A 16,692-nucleotide genomic window follows, 5' to 3' on the forward strand; every position below is an offset into this window, starting at 1 on the left:
TTTACAATGTTCCTAAAACCCAGGAACCGATTTCTGCAATTACAATTCGAAATGCTCACGGTGAGCGGCCCCCACCCCAGCCCCTGGCAGCACGCACACACACCTGTCTAGTCACAAGAGGTCTGATCTGTGCATGGCAGTGTTATTGTTTTGATGATTATGTTTGTTTTAGCCTTTTTTTTTTTTATCTCCTTTTGGAATCTGCTACTGTTTATATTCTCTTTGCTTTTAATAAAAACTTATAACAGTCATTTTTTACTTGCTGAGCATCAGCTTCCTCCTTGATAAAGAATGAGAATATTTGACCTTTAACTTTTAAACCTTCCCTCCTGGCAGCCCCCCACCAGTTTAGAAGGGTTGCAATACGAACTTTCTCGTTAAAGCACGCAACAATATGATGCCTCTTAGATGAAGAGGGCGTGTAATGTTCTCCTGTGATTTGAAGCTTAGAAACTGATACTTTATTTACATCTCATTACATCTTGGATTTCATATCCGAAATAAATTAATTAATAAATCTCTTACAGATTACTCATAGAATGCAGTCTGTAAACATTTACTGTCAATTTAGAGTTCATAGAAGGTAAGGAAGTAGAAAGTCAGGGAAACAAACCAACACACAAACTCTTTCAGATATTTTGGCCAAGAAAAAGACAGGAGAAAAGAGAAGGAAAGAGCTATAACTGGAACGCTTGCGATGCAGGGACAAATGCAGAATTTATTTTGTTTGCATGGAACGTGTAGCTCTGGTCAGTAATGCAAACGTGATCATGCTAATAAGAATTGTTTCAGTTTCTTATATATATAAAATTATCCTATTGATAACTATTTCCATGTCTTCCTGTAGTGCCACAGGAAAAAAAAATGAGGAAATACACTAGTTTTGATTGTGAACTGGGGAAAAATATAAAATTATAAATATTATAAAAATTATCTCAAATTCTTTATAATGCTCAGTTACACAGGCTTACTATTACTTGTTTTTCCTAACAAATAGTTTGTCAGTAGGAACAATGTGTTTACAATTTCAAAAAGTTTTTTTTTCATAGTCCTATTGATTTGACTACAACTGTAAAAAAATAAAATAAATTTAGATCAATGGCCTCAATAGAACAGCTAAATATATTTTTTTCTTTCCCATATTTTCTACATATAAAAGTGACATGTCAGGATATGCAAAATATGATGTACTGGTAATTTCATCATTTTGTGTAATTTTATCTTCAAAATATATCATATCATATCCACTTAGGAATTTTAAGAATAAAATTTGAGGATTTGCTACTTTCCAGCAAACAAGGAAAATAAAATTCATTGAGCACCAAGCACAGTGTTGTCATTAATGTACTCTATCTCAATTCTCTGGCAGTAATTATATGATATGAATGTTATTACCCTCATTTTACAGATGAGGACAGATGCTGAGAAAGTTTAATTTGATAATCAGTAACAGAGCAAGGATTCAAAATCAGGTCTATTAACATTTTCCACTAAACTAGTTTTTCCACAATTAGATTCTGAGGAGTTGGTGCTGTGCCAATAAAAGAGTTTGTGAGTCAAACAGATTTTGGAAACTTTGCAAATTATAGTCCCTCCCTGAAGATTTAGTATGCACAGCATGTTAGAGTCATACGCTAAAGAAATCTGTCTCGTGTTGTTTAATCCATATTCTATTTATCTTAGTAATTAATACATAATATTCAGTTATATGTATAACTTATAATTGTCATAACAGTACTTATAATAATAAATATCTACTTAACCATTAAACCCTTTTTTCATAAAAACGCGACCTGAGAAAGTGATGTTGTACAGAAAATGCTATATATAGCTGCCTTACTATGTCCTGGATACTTTATATCTGTTATTTCGTTTAATTCTCTGAGCATCCCTATTAAGTGGATGTTATTTCCACTCATATAAATGTAGGAAAAGGCCTGACCTGAATTAGCCAGGTTCATTGCCGTTAAGTGGCAAAGCTAAAGCAGGAATTTAGGCCTACATGCTACGTATAAATGTTATGCTATCTTCCGTTCTGTTTCACACTCTTTGCTAACCCTTGTTTGAGTGTTCCTGAATAAACCATTTTTGAACCGATTACTTTAAAAAGTTATATAGCAACTTGTTGCTGAAGATATTTGCCTAAGGTCGGGAGTTGAAAAGAAGACTATTTGTGAAGCAGGCAGAATCCTTAGTTTCAGTAAAATTTGTCTTCAGTTGGTTTTCAAATATGGTACTCTAATATATTTTTAAACTGAAGCTTTAAGAGATTTCCTTTGATTTGACCATTAGTATAAATACGAGTAAACCAGTGGAGTGTTTGAATGTGTAGTGCGTCCTCAGCAAATGTATATTCCCTTCCCTATTTATTGTATTTTAATGTGAGCTGAAATAGACTAGGGACTTTCATAATCAGCAATTAAATTTATAGAAACATTATTAAATTGTCAAAAAAGTAATTGATTAACTGGATCTAATTTGCCCTTCGTGTAGTACAGACCATCCAGAATCCCTCAGAAATTTTAAAGTAATTCAGATTAAGTTGGGCTTTTTTCTGCCAAATCAAAATTCATATTCTAGTTTGCATCAATTGCCCATCTCATTTGATTTCCAGTGATAAATTTCACCTGTGGTTGGATTTGGATTCAGAAGCCAGTAAATGGGAAGGATTTCCTCCACTGCAGTCACTTATCATTGGGTCTGGCCTTTCCTTACTGCAGCCCAGTCCTATGACCAGCTTTCTCCCTGACATGCTGGTCAGCTCTTGCTTATTATTAGAATGTTAATTCTCTCAGTCAAATTTTAATTCCCAAATTACATAAATTACTTGGTTAGTACATTTAGCTATGAGTTGTTTACTTCCACAGAAGCAGGTACAATATTAAATCAGATATTAATGAGTACATTTAAATATTGATTAACTCATAGAGTTTTGTTAGCGGATATTTTTCAAATTAAGGCAATTAAATTATAATTTTGAGTTTTTATCTTAATTATGAAGACAGATGTCTATGTTTCCATATTTTAATAAATCTTATTCTACCTTCGAATAATTACTATGGTTATTCTGAGAAAAAACAAAAGAGCTGTCTTTGCTTGTAGTTTTATAGGCCTCCCAATTTTTCTATACCCTAGTAAAATTTGCTTCATATGTATTTTTCTGTTTCCTGCATGTTTGTGTTGCCATGTTCCAAATATTTTGTTAGGCACTATAAAACATTACCACCTAAGATGCCTTTATTAGAGAACGGTTCTCACTGGAATATTTACAGGTAAGAATCATAACAGTGAGTCCCAGTTATAAACTAATCCTGAATCCCTGGCTTCCTAAAAATAACAAATTAAAATTCTAATAAAGCACTCACTTTTCTTCTTGAAGGTAATTGTGCACAGAGAAACATTAAATTAAATATCTAAAAATAACTTTAATTATAAAACTTACTAATTCTAGAATATTTCTCTAAATGACATCTAATTATTCAAGTATCAGAATTCTTGTTGTCTTGTCATTTATTTGTTGTTTTTTACTTGTTGATTTTAATTATAATCATTAATTTTATATTATTTTATTTTTGGATAATTTTAATGTGTGAAGCTCAATTCTGCCTGCACATACCAAAACCAAGTCAGTGACTAGACAGGACTTTCCCCTTCATCATGAATGCTTTCACTCAAGAGTATTGAGATTTACTGATGAAATACTGGTTAGGTAAGACCATTTGGAAGCCATGCCTTCCACTTCCCTCGTCTAGTGTTGTGAACCAAAATAGTTGAGTTGTAAGTTTTTTCTCCTCTGATGTCCTTCATTTTGTTTTGGTGTGGCATCTGTTCTCGGTAATGAAGTTTTAGGCATTTTGTTTTAGTGCTTTCTGTATCCAGTTTTTTCATAAGTAGGTGTGATCTAGTCTCATGTTTTTTCAGTCTGAGACCCTTTTAAAAAATTATGCAAACCAATTCAAGCATAATCTTTGTTTAGTTTCATTTTCTAAACAAAATTTTGCACTGCCATCCTGTCAGCTCTCTCACACCCTTATGAACTGAATCACAGTGATTCTGCATTTTATGTAAAGGGGACATTATTTTATGCTTTACTCTCTAACATGGTCTTCCTTTCTTTGTTTTCTTTGTCTTTCTCTTCTACCACTGGATGCAATGCACTGGCACTAGTGAACTGCAGCCCTCCCTTGACAGGGCTAGGAGTGCTAGTACCAACTGCTTGAGACCAGATACTAGTTTGCATTCACCAGAACGAGAAAGGTATAAAATAAAGACTTTCTTAATTTCCTATCATTTGTACTAGTGATTTTTTTTTTCAATCACTTTGTTTTGTTTCATGTGAGTCTCACAGGTTTATTCATCCATGTTCACTTTGCTAATTGTCTCCATCTCCCCCTCCCCTTATTATACACGTCTACGGAGAGATATGTGTATGTGGGTAAGCCCGAGGCTACACATACACATATTTCCATGAATGTTGTTGCATATGGTGTGATGTAATTTGTAACTGCTTCTGGCTGCTGCTTTTCCCTTTCTGTTGCTGTTCAGTGGTTTTATTTACACACGACTCAGGGAGCCTTCAGTATGCTGATAATGTTATAAGGTCCAGGGAGTTATCCAAAGGGGAGAATCACTTTCCTGTTAGTTCCGATGATAAATAGTATTTATGGGTTTGACAGCAATCTTCCACAAACTTAAAATAAGAATTCTATTTAGGTAGAAAACTTCCCTTGTGAATTTATACTCATTGTTTAGTCAACCTACTTTTTGATATAGATCATGTTTCACAGTAAGTTATATTTTGACGACAAAAAAAATGTTATGTTTAACTTAGATTTTCTGATGCCTTACAAAAATAAATGCACATGATATATACACACACACAATTTTGTTTAACACTTTTAACTGATTATTAAATAATTCTGATTTTAATGCAAATGCATTCAAAGTTTTTGTATTACAATGTCTCCTGATTCTGAGCAGCTAATTTTTCCATTGTAGTGGAACTTTCTATTCCAGTAAACTTGGTTATAATTGATAGTCTTGGATGTAATTGTTATTTCTTTTCAATTAGAAGTCGTTCACTGGAGATTTGTTTACCACCTCTTTATAAATCCTGAAGAAAAACGTTTAGTGGTGCTAATGTGTAACCCACTTCTCCTTTTCTTCAGAGGCTGCTTTAAACATTTTTTAGCAATATTTCTTGTTTGAATCTATTTATCTATTTATGAAATGTTTATTTCTGGACTTGAATAATAGGTACAGGTATACACATCTATTTTTAACTGTCTGCATATGATTCTACTGAAGAAATTACCTTTTTATTTAGTATTCTTTTATACTTGTATATTTTGTAGTAGGAAACAGTGGAATCGAACTTATATGTTATTTTTTTTATATTTGTAATAGAAATTTTAGTTGAAATGGCTGTAGACTCTTCTAAAATCACAGTTGAAATAGTTTTATTTTTCTCTTTTGTTACATATTATCCGCCCCAAGAAAAAAAGTAAATACAAGAGTAGCAAGAAAAATCTTTTTATATTTTTTTGCTTATTTTTATTTCCTTATATGTTTCTGGTTGGTATTAAAACAGAATAGAATTGCTCAAGTCAGTAGAATATCCTGACTATAACAACACCCTAGCATTTTAGTATCATTTATATAGGAGCTAACAGAAATATAATGTAAGCCACATGTATAATTTTTAATTTTCTGGTTGCCATATTAAATAGGTGAAATTAATTTTAATACTTTAACCCAGTATATATCTGAAATATAATTTTGACATATAATCGATTAAAAACAGTTGATATATTGCATTCCTGTTTTTGTAGTGCTTAATAGCCATTTGTGGCTTATGGCTACTATACTGAACACCACAGGTTTATTCTTATGCTCAAACCTATCTAGTATGTGTTCCCTTGTTATGCTAAAGACATAGAGTTCACAAATCTATGTGTTGGTTAATTTAGCCTCTCAGATAATACTCTCAAAATAGATCAGCCTATAGACAATCTGGCCACAATTATCGTGCTGGTCATAGTAAAGTCTTAGTGAATGTACTTACTTTTGATAGGAAAAAATATTGAAACCTATATTCGCTCTATATATTGAATAAAAAGAAATTTTCCATCAAAAAATGAAAGGGGGCAGAGGGGAAGAAATTGGTATTATCAATGATCTTTCATTTGTGTCAACTTTGTTGCCAAAAAGAAAATAAAGTGAGATAAGTTTTCATCAAGAAAATTACACAAGTTGTAGATTTTTAGTGGTTTGGAGGATAATGACCCTCAAATGCCCTTTTGTGCACACTTTGAAGCAGAACATCACAGTATCAACAGTTGTGACTTTGTCCTCTTTGGAAAATGACCTAAAGTCCCCAGGCAGAATATGCAGAGAGTAGGGAGAGGGAAGCTTAGAAGCGCTTCCAGGTTCCTTAATTTCCCTGATTGACCAGAGAGCTTCTTCTGTGAATGCCTAATTTATACAGAGTAGGGAAAAATGATAGAGAAAATTTTTTAAACATAATTTCATATTCTTAAGATAGTAACATGCTTCCACAGCCTCATGAACTGTAAAAGTTAAATAGTTTGCTGATTCTGAACCATGTTGATGAACATTTGTATGCTCTTACACCAACTCAGTGCCCTTTTCTGAAGTATCTTCACTAGCTTTTAAAACAAATGAAGTTTTGTGTCAATGCAAAGGATGAAATTGTCAAAGCGGACTCAATATCCAGCACCATAGTTCACTAACGATTCAAAGATAAAGGAGCACCAGGCACAGATGACATACTCTTTTCTTCAAAGAGTCCCAAACCACCAGATCCATTTTTTTCTCCCTTATTGTGGTGGTTTGGCCCAGGTTAAATCATGCATGGAGAAGCACGGTTTGCAAAGGAAGCCATTTCAGTTTTTAAGTGCTTTCATTATATATTCTGTTGATTGCACAAATAACAAAAATAACTATAGATTATCCCATTGCTCCGTCTAATCATGCTTCATAAATCAAAAAATTGGGTGTTTATTTACAATAAAAGGTCTAGAAAGACTAATTATATATCTCCTACTGAAGATGTCTAATAGAGGACTCTCCTTTATGTCTTCACTCGCAAATACCACTGCATGTTTATGAGGAAGTCTGGTCAAGGCTGATCCACTTTTCCTCCATCTTTATTCAGGGTTGGCTTCAGGTCATTCAGTACCGGTCATTCAGTACCCCCCCCCCCATTCCCTTTTTGGGAAGGTGTAAGTTACAGGCCTGCCATTAACATTTTCTTTCCCAGGTTTTAAAACAAATTATTACTTAAATGTTCAGAAGCATTTATTTTTAGAGCCACTGGAGAAGAGTTACTTTTCTTGAATGTTTTATCCTCTTCCTTGACCTTTCATAGAAATCGTAGCCTTGTTGAAGGTTCACAAAAGGGTAGTCTATACTCACTGCCTCCAGTTTTTACCTCCTCATAAGTTCGGCAGTCTGACTTCTTCTCCTGACTTCTTCTCCTTACCATGTCTCCACCACTGCGCCGAAACTCCTCTCTGAGCTGCGCCGGCTCCCTGACCGCACAGCGGTGTCCTCTCTGAGCTGCGCCGGCTCCCTGACCGCACAGCGGTGTCTTGCAACAGTTTGCATTAACCGCACTATCACTTGAACGTCTCCTCTATGCGGTACCATCTACAGATTTGCTTTCTTATGCCTCGGTTAGGACACAGTCTCCTCTTGCAGGCCTCTCTTCCTATCCTATGCCCAAAGACAGGTGTTTTTCCCAGCTCCACCTTCAGTTTTCCTTTGCCCCACCCATTCTACCCCTGAAATTGTATTTCTATCAACAATTTCCATCCTAATACATATGAAGACAATGCTTCACTCTAACTGAGCAGGCCAGAGCTCTCCCTTGAGTGCTGGGTTTGAATTTCTAAACGATTGCCATTCGTGTACGTCAAAATGTCTGAATTAAATTCATTATTTCCCCTTACAGCCTTTTATAGCAAAATTCTTTCTTTTCCTAAATTTTGCTCTTATTATATGGCTTTGACATTAAACCAGGCATATTATCTGGAAACAGTTTTCCTGCTCCTTCACATTCAATGAGTCAGCAAATCCTATTAATTCTCTTTGGAGAATCTCCCAAACAGATCCCTTACTTTGATTATATTGAATTATATTATAGCCCTTCCCTTGTCACTCTTGCCCCATTAATTTTTCATAAGCTTTGTTAATAATTTTTATTCCTTCCATTAAAATTAAAATACCATCTTTCCTTTGTTGTCTGCTTACAAATTTTAACTCAGTCCTCAAAAATGCAGGTCAGATAACCATAGCTTTCATAAAACCTTTTTATATTACCCCCCATACTTCCCTTTTACCAGACAGAATTATTTTCTGGGCCCACAAAATATTATACATTTCTACTAAAACTTTATATTTTACTTAGTAGTGTTTTTTTTTTTCTGCTATACTTTATTCCTGGAAGATAGGGATCATATCTTATTTGTCCTTGCCGTCTCTTGCAATAGCATTATTATTTTTTGCTTAGTAAATGCTCAATTTGGAGATTGAGGGGCTTAAAAAATACTCCCTATTTTCTGTTCTCAAATTTGGGTCTAATTGCGAGCTAGACCCAAACGCTAGAAGATGAGAGATTTAATTATCACCATAAATACCATGGACAAGTTTAGAAACTGTGACTTTAGGTCTACAGGCTTTCCAGTAACTCACCCCAGAATCAGTCATATTCACTGAATCACGAGACAGGTTCAGGCCCAGGCCTCACATCTTACAGCTGTTTTGTAGGTTTATGTCCCGTAGTGTTTGCTGTTTGCAGGTAGCTTGATTTGGAAGGAGTAATCCAGAAAGGACTAAGTCACCTGTGCCTGGTCGTTCAACACAGTCACTGATCTTATAAGCCAGTCCTCCTTTCCTGGAGTAGAGTGAGGCAAAGGGTAGAAAGAGACCAGGAGCATTGCTTGAATGAATTTCCCTCCATATGGAATCATGAGGCCTAAAGGAAAGGAGGTACCTACCTAAAACTTAACAACTGTAAATTGAATTAAAATAAATAAACTTTGTTTCAAAGTATAAGTATCTATATTAATTTTACTTTTAAAAAACAATATTGGGGATTTTTTTTCTTTTTTACTTATTTATTAATTTATTTTTTGTTTCAAGTTTTTATTTAAATTCCAGTTAGTTAACATACAGTGTAATATTAGTTTCAGAAGTGGAATTTAGTGATTCACCACATACATATAACACCCAGTGCTCATCACAAGTGCCCTCCTTAATGCCCATCACCCATTTTTTAAAGGACTAAAATGAATAGTGGGATTAGACAATAAAAATACATTCTATATAATCAGTTATCTCATTTGTTCAGATTTAGTTTCTAATACAGTAGTTCACAAATATTTCTTACTTGTGCTGTTTATGGAGTGAATGTTTTTACATTTCCATATGATTTCTCTTTTAGAAAACAGAGCTGCTTAGCCATGTTCTGCCAAGAGATATGCGCCATTGAAAGGTGTATATGTGCAAGCATACATATTAATTGCACATTTAAACACACATACATTTGTTTTACAGTGTATCAGTGCTGGGGGGGAAAGACATGATGTAAGAACCATTTAATTGCTTACCAAGACCTGTCAGTTCTAATTCCTTTGTATCTCATCAGTGGGTCCTCTCACCACTGTTAATCTCTTAGTTAAGGTTCTCATTATTTCTTATCTATAATAACTTATTATCTACTTGGACATTCACAAATATATATTGATTACTTTTTCTGTAACTGTCAAAACTAAACAAAAACAAATACTGTAGTTCCTTATGCAAGGAGCTCACAGCCTGTTAATTCAACCCCTTAACCATCAGAGTGACCTTTCTTCCTCTGCTGTGGTCACAGGGAAAGGGATGAGCTCTGAACAAATAGACGGTCCTAAATTAATGAACTTGGGACACCTGATATTGAAATACTAATACTGTAGTTAACCAGTAACTTCTAGGCAGGCTATTTGGGAAAGAGAAATCAAGAATGAACTAGTTCAACTTCATGTTTAATAACTCCAACATAGCCTGCCATGCTACCTTCCAAGATGAAAACAGAAGCTGAACCCTGTGTGTTTGGCTCAGTAACAAGGGGATAAATAGTCCAATGTTGGACTTTTCTTCTGTGTCATAGAAGAGAAAGACATTGCACATAATTCAAAAGCATATAAAATGTACTAGTATATTGGAAACTCACAAATGTGTTATATTCAAACTTATGTAATATCTAGTCTTCGGACAAAAATGGAGTGTAAATTGATCTTGCTCCCATATTAAATATATGAGGGAAAAGTAAATGGATTTCTTATATTGGTACCATATATCAGCATATTCAGAAGGACTTTGAGTATACAGATATTACATGTATTATGCTACATATTTCATCAAAAATGACTTTTTAATAGCTTGTGTTCCCAGTTGCCTGTTTCCAAATGTACACCTTTCCCTTTCGTAGCTTTCACTGCATGTTTCATAACTACAGCATTTTTCTTTACTTTTTTGTTTAAATAAACACAAGGACTGGAATTTTGCCTCAAGAAGCAAGGTTATTCATGATCCTGTCAAGCTACCATGACTTAAAGAAAAAACACAGAAAAAACACATTAACTCTTTTTTTGTGTTTTCACAGACTGTAAACACTTCCAACACCATCAGTTTTAACACGACTGAGCACAACTTAATGTAGAAGACACTGTGGTTGTGATTGTTCTCAATTATTTTAGAAATATTTTTATTGTCTCTGCAGAACAGAAGCCAATAAAGTAAAATACCTATTAAAGCATTCAGATTGGACTGACCAACTATTTAAATAATCTAAAATTATTAGGTAATTTAAAATTAATGTGAAGTATTTTTAATTTCACAAACATGTAACACATAGAAGAGTACATGTCACACAGTTTTCTCCCGACATTCTGCTACTGATACCTTCATTTGCTTCACAGCTTCCTTAAAGCCCTACCTGAGTCATGGCAAGTTTGTCTTTCTGAGGCTGACTGATGAAGCACAGACTTCCAAGGGGCTTTCAGAATCAGGTGCCTGCTGATCTCAAATATCGTGGGCACAGGTTGATAGCCCTTTGCTGCTTTTGTCCAGATGCAGTCAGCTGAGTGAGATGGCAAAGCAGATGGCCTTCATTTTTTTGAAACATTAGGACTAGTCTGGATAATCATAAACTCTTATAGCTAGATGAGTCCTGAAAGACCATTCAGTTATCCCTTTTTGCATACAAGGAAGCCAATATCCAGAGGAATTATCATGTTCAAAGTGTTCATATCTAATATATAAAAATTTCCAAGTCTGTTCAGTCCTTTATTGCCTCTTTCCAGTTTTTAACTGGGGGTTTGTAATTTGTGGTTATACAAAGACCAAGGTAGCTTAACAAAAGAATGAACCAAGATTCAAACTTCAACTGTTACTCACAAAAAAGTATTATTGTAAACTCAGCACACACCTCATATTTGCCACTTTACCTAGTAATTTCAATTCCTAGTATCAAGTAAGCATTTGTAGCTTATTAAACCTATTTTATTCAAACATAAGCCAAGTTCTTAAGGGTGCATCTTTCTAACTTAAAGTTGTGTGTGTGTGTGTGTGTGTGTGTGTGTATACACACACAAGCACATTCTCAAAGAACAAAATTACACATAATAGATTTCAAACATCTTCCCAAATAAATTGTTTCTCTATTCACTTGTAGGGTGACAAGATTTATTTTCTTACAATATTATAATTTATCTGTCCAAGGCTTATCAAAATCAAGAGTAAATTATGGAGTGAAGAATCTACACTTTGCCTTTTTGGGGTGCTTTTCCAGTCCTATTGTTCCATATATTCTTTTATTTTAGGAGTTACTAAATGTCCTGTTTTTTCCTGTCTTGTTCATTGGGCAAACAGGGGTAGATGGTCCCCCTCCCTAGATAGGAGACGACCTCCTAGCCCCAGGATTCAAATCCAGCATGCGTCTCCGGAGAATGACAGGTACTAGCCAACTCCTCCTCACAGACAAGTGGCTTCGACAGGCTGATAGGCCACCAAGTGAAGGGTAACCAAGAGAAATGGTGGTTATTATATGCTTCCTTTCAGGAGCCAGAGCCAGATTCGTTGTGATTCCATCAATAAATGCATTCACCTCTAATAAAACACCTCAGCGTGTTTACTGAAATGAGGTGGCATCAAATGGCATAGTTTAAACACAATGAAGTCAGATCCAGTGAAAGAGTTCTGTTTTAAATGAGCATTTGTTTCAGTGTTTTGATTTTCTAGAAACATATTTAAATATTGTTTTTGTTTAAACATGAATAAATAAAAATTTTCAGGTGCTTTAAAATATGTCACAGAAGCCTTTTCTTTGTTATATTGGTTGATGGTTTAATCTCAGTTGTCTTGTTGTTGTTTTTTTTAACTACATAAACTTGTTAATAATGAAGTTTAGGTTTGGGCGAACATTAAAAATGTCTGATTGGAAGTAAAATAACTGGTTCTTATAGATTGTATGAATATGGTGTTTTTAAACCAAATATTGTCAAGGGCTAGTGTCAGTGTACAAGGTAGGTCTCTAAAAATAGCATCAGTCCTTTGAGGGTACCTCATGCTGATAATGTCAGAAATGCTGTGTTAACCTTCTCACAGGCATAGCTAACCCAGTTCTCCTGTTTCACCGTGCTTCTTAGATATATATAGTCATTGGCTTTAAATATCTTTTTCTGACTGGTCACAAAACGTTGTTGGGTGTTTGGGGTGCTTCTCTTCTTCTTCAAGCAGAAATTCTGTCAGCATATTGGTAATATTGATTAAGTAGAGAGGTATATTTGGTAGCTACGAAACAGAACAGCTAGTCATGCAAGCATTTACAAAAGGTTCCTTTTGTTCATTTCCAAAATGTGTGGATATAGATGGCAGAGTAATTGCAGTCTTAGTTAAGGTGATGCAGTTTTTTTTCTGTATCTGTAAATAGTCAAGATATCTTCAGGATTTCAATTTGGAAGAAAAACTAAACCCTGTTACTCAGAGAAAATTAAGTCATTTTACCAATGTTGGAAAAGACCACAAACTGGTAGCCTGTAAAGAGTTTAAGAATATATTATCATGTTTTAATCTTTAAGAAATTTGCCTTAAAAAAATGACTTGTGTGTTTGAAATTTAAAACTAATTCCTTCTCATTTCTAGGATAGAATTTCTGAGAGTAGAAAAATGAGTAAAATCTCCAATCTAAAAATTATTCTAAATTTAAAGTATCTTCCAATCAGAATATAAAGTAACCGTATAAATAAAATTAAAACTTACATCCACATTGCTACTGAATCATTCAATAAATATTTGTGCTCTGCCATGTTCACTCTTACTATGGCTAGAGACACAGCAGTGTTTAAGAAAAGCAAGGTCTGGCCATCCAGGAACTTAGAATTTCCTTTTATAAAACACAATTCTAGAAAACGTTTGAATTTATTCCAAACAAATGAGTCAGTGAATTTCATCTCATGTAGTGACTGTTGGAGTACAAGACAATTAAATATAATGGTCTTTATAATGAATATAAATGTTAGTTTATCAGGACACAAATTAAGCAAAATGGAAATCCAAATAATATTTTTAGTTTTTATATACATGAGATGAAAATTAGTTACCATTTAATGATATATGAATTAATTATGTTATTTGATTTAGTAGATTGTATATATAACTTTATGGGTAAATTTTAGGAGCAAAAATGGTCATTTTAGATAAGATCACTACGGAAACTTTTACTAATACATAATTCTGAATATACATTTTATTTTTTTATTATGACTTATTTGTAAATTAGATCCATGTTCAACCAGAAGACATATTTTAAATGACTTGATAACTATGATTTGTTACTATGGGAACAGAAAATTATTTACAGTAAACTTTTACTAAAATATAGGAATAATATGTGCCCATGAAAATGATAGAGAAATAGCTAAATCAACAGATGCTAAATTCATAGGTAACCATCTCAGCCACTTGGCAAAACTTAACACTTGCATTTTACCTCTTATCAGCTTTATTTACTTATTCAGAAGTTTCTACCAATTTCCAAGTGAAGTGAGCATAGCATCAGATTTGGAGATAGTGAATGCTCATGATGATTTGGGCGTCATTTGACTTTTGCCCTAGGTCACTGGTAAGTAGGAAAATATTCTAAAATCACTGACAGTTTAGATGTCCTGAATCAAGGTCATATTTGATTATTTTGAAAGTAACAGTAATACAAAAAATTTTGCTTAAGACAGTTCTCTAGTAGGAAAGCATTTAGTTGCCCCCTTATTTCTTACAGCAGAAATACACAAGTGGTTACGTGTGCCCATGCACACACACACTATTTTTAACATACCATTTTCCCACAATTTCATTTCAGTTTTAAACAATCTTGATGTCATCTTAAGTTGTATAATAGATTTATTTGGAATTAACATGGAAGCAGGTTTTTCTAGATCTGGGAAGATTCCCTAGAAGTTGTAGAATATTTAAAACTAACAATGATGAGGAAAAAATACATAAATTTAGAACCCAAGGAATGATTCTGACTTAAAATTGTAGGGAAAATTTCCTTGCCGTTTTATTACTAAAAATGTGAAGACATTTTAAAACATAATCATTTCAATAACAAAATACCTCTTTGTAAATGGCATTATTTTAATATGTAAAAAGTAACTTTTATGAACCTGTGTATACATAATTCTATTTATGAATTTAATAAAATTTACATCTTGTGGCTTCAAATTAATCAAAATTTTTGTGTTGCAAGTTAGGAAAAAAGTGTATTCTAATATATCCCTGAAGCATCAAGGTTCTGAGTTTAATGCTCACAGCTGAATCAATTATTCTTAAATGTGAAAGGCTAGTATAAATAATCATAATTGTTATTATCTAATTCTACTTTAAACTATTCTTGGTATAAGTGCTTTTTCAGGAAAATGCAATATATTCTTGGTAATTTTTGAGATGCATTTTAACATTTCATTAGCTTGAAGTTACAAACTCCAATGTGTGATTGAGAATATTTTTGCATCATTATACATGACATCTTTAAGGTGTGTGACTTAATAAATACTAAAAATATTTGATGAAATAACCCAATTTTCCAGGACTTTAAATTATTGGCAACAAATAAATTATTGGAACATGTAAAGCATCCCACTGTGTTAAAGATTAATTCCTGAGTCGCTAAAGTAGGTCCTGTTTCTTTTGTAAATAATCATGTTTGTATAGTTCCCACACTTGTCACTTACAGCAGCTATTTGCCTATTAGAATCTCTGACCAAAAGCATCAAGTGGTTTCCTTTGATTCAGACTGAATGAATATTCTTTCTCCATTAAAAATATTCCTAGAACAAAGAGGTCACCTACTTTTTTACTTCCAGAGTTCATGGTAGTGACCAGAGTGATGCAAAGTTAATATAGAACCATTTATAAATTCAGTATGTTACTTACCATTTTTATTTGCTTGATAATGTCTTTTGATATCTGTGCTTTTCAAAAATGTTCTTTATTTGTATGAGTGAAATATACTCATCCACTAAAATACTTAAGTCTGTTTAATGGCGATAGTCATCTATGTAAATGTCAATACTGTACAAAAGGGCTTCGTCATTGCATGCGGCCATCTTCACTACACACGAACATTTCTTACTGAGGTAGATTCTATTCAAATAGAATATTTTCTTCCTGAGCTTATGAAGAGACAATATGATGGAGATTTGCATTCCACATTAAGCCATCTGAGTAGTTAGCCAGCATATATACAGGTAATTTCTTATAATATCAGTGTTAGTTCTAATTAAATTAAAACATGTGGTAGATTTTTGTTACGTTTTCCCCAAAACAGAACATACTGTATTTTCATGTTAGCATAAAATAGCCTTAAATAGGGGCACATGGGCGGTGCAGGTGGTTAGGCATCCGACTCTTGGTTTCGGCACAGGTTGTGTTCTCACGGTTGTGAGATTGAGGCCCCAGTTGGGCTCCCCGCTCAGCGCTGGGTGTGCTTAAGACTCTCTCCCTCTCTCTCGGCCCCTCCCCCCATCGCACTCTCTCTCTCAAAAAAAAAATCTTTTAAAAAAATAGCCCTTAAGTAATACTACTATTTTTAACGTATTAATTTTAGACTTTAATAGAATTATAATACCTTCAGAAAAGCTATATTTACCAATGTCTTCAGGGAATTGCTCTAATCGAATTTAGTTACTGAAGAGGAAAGGAAAGTAGCACAGAAATAGATTTTAACAATTACCTCTCTTCATTAGTACGTTTTATGAATCTTCACATTTAAATTAATAGAGAGAACAATAATTAAAAATGGAGCTTCAGGAAAATTAGATTTAATTAAGAACACTCCTACTTTTCTGATTATTACTCCTGCTTTGATTTAATAATAAAATAATTGTTATAACTACATTTGAATGTAGCTTTATAACTTTTAAAGAATCCCGTTTGTGCCCTGTGAACTAAGAATCATAAGGCCAAAACCATACAACTGTTACATTGTGAAGTGAAGAGAAAGCTCAGTATTTCTGATTCGTGCATGTCCATACCAAAGAAACATCCTTTATGAATAATAAAATGATAAAAATGTTTAATAGAACAAAACATGTTAAAACCCAAAAGAAGTAAGACATAATGGAAACA

At 33.6% G+C, this 16,692-nt stretch overlaps 1 protein-coding gene across 49 annotated transcripts in view; it reads left to right on the forward strand.

Annotated features, from left to right (window-relative positions):
* The window catches only part of RIMS1 (regulating synaptic membrane exocytosis 1), a 466,474-nt gene that overhangs the window by 326,658 nt on the left and 123,124 nt on the right, over positions 1-16,692 (forward strand). For 25 of the 49 annotated variants that reach the window (XM_040643617.1, XM_040643648.1, XM_040643628.1 and 22 more), the window contains one exon: positions 4,168-4,257. The exons of 14 other annotated variants lie outside the window; for them this stretch is intronic. In XM_040643617.1, the coding sequence (XP_040499551.1) occupies positions 4,168-4,257 (90 nt within the window). Of the gene's footprint in view, positions 1-3,194; positions 3,273-3,595; positions 3,710-4,167; positions 4,258-11,937; positions 12,022-16,692 lie in introns of all 49 variants that reach the window. 10 more of the 49 variants (XM_040643623.1, XM_040643625.1, XM_040643650.1 and 7 more) reach the window with 4 other exon arrangements.

Source organism: Ursus maritimus, unplaced genomic scaffold (genome assembly GCF_017311325.1).
Source record: "Ursus maritimus isolate PB19 unplaced genomic scaffold, ASM1731132v1 scaffold_29, whole genome shotgun sequence".
NCBI classification, from domain to species: domain Eukaryota; kingdom Metazoa; phylum Chordata; class Mammalia; order Carnivora; family Ursidae; genus Ursus; species Ursus maritimus.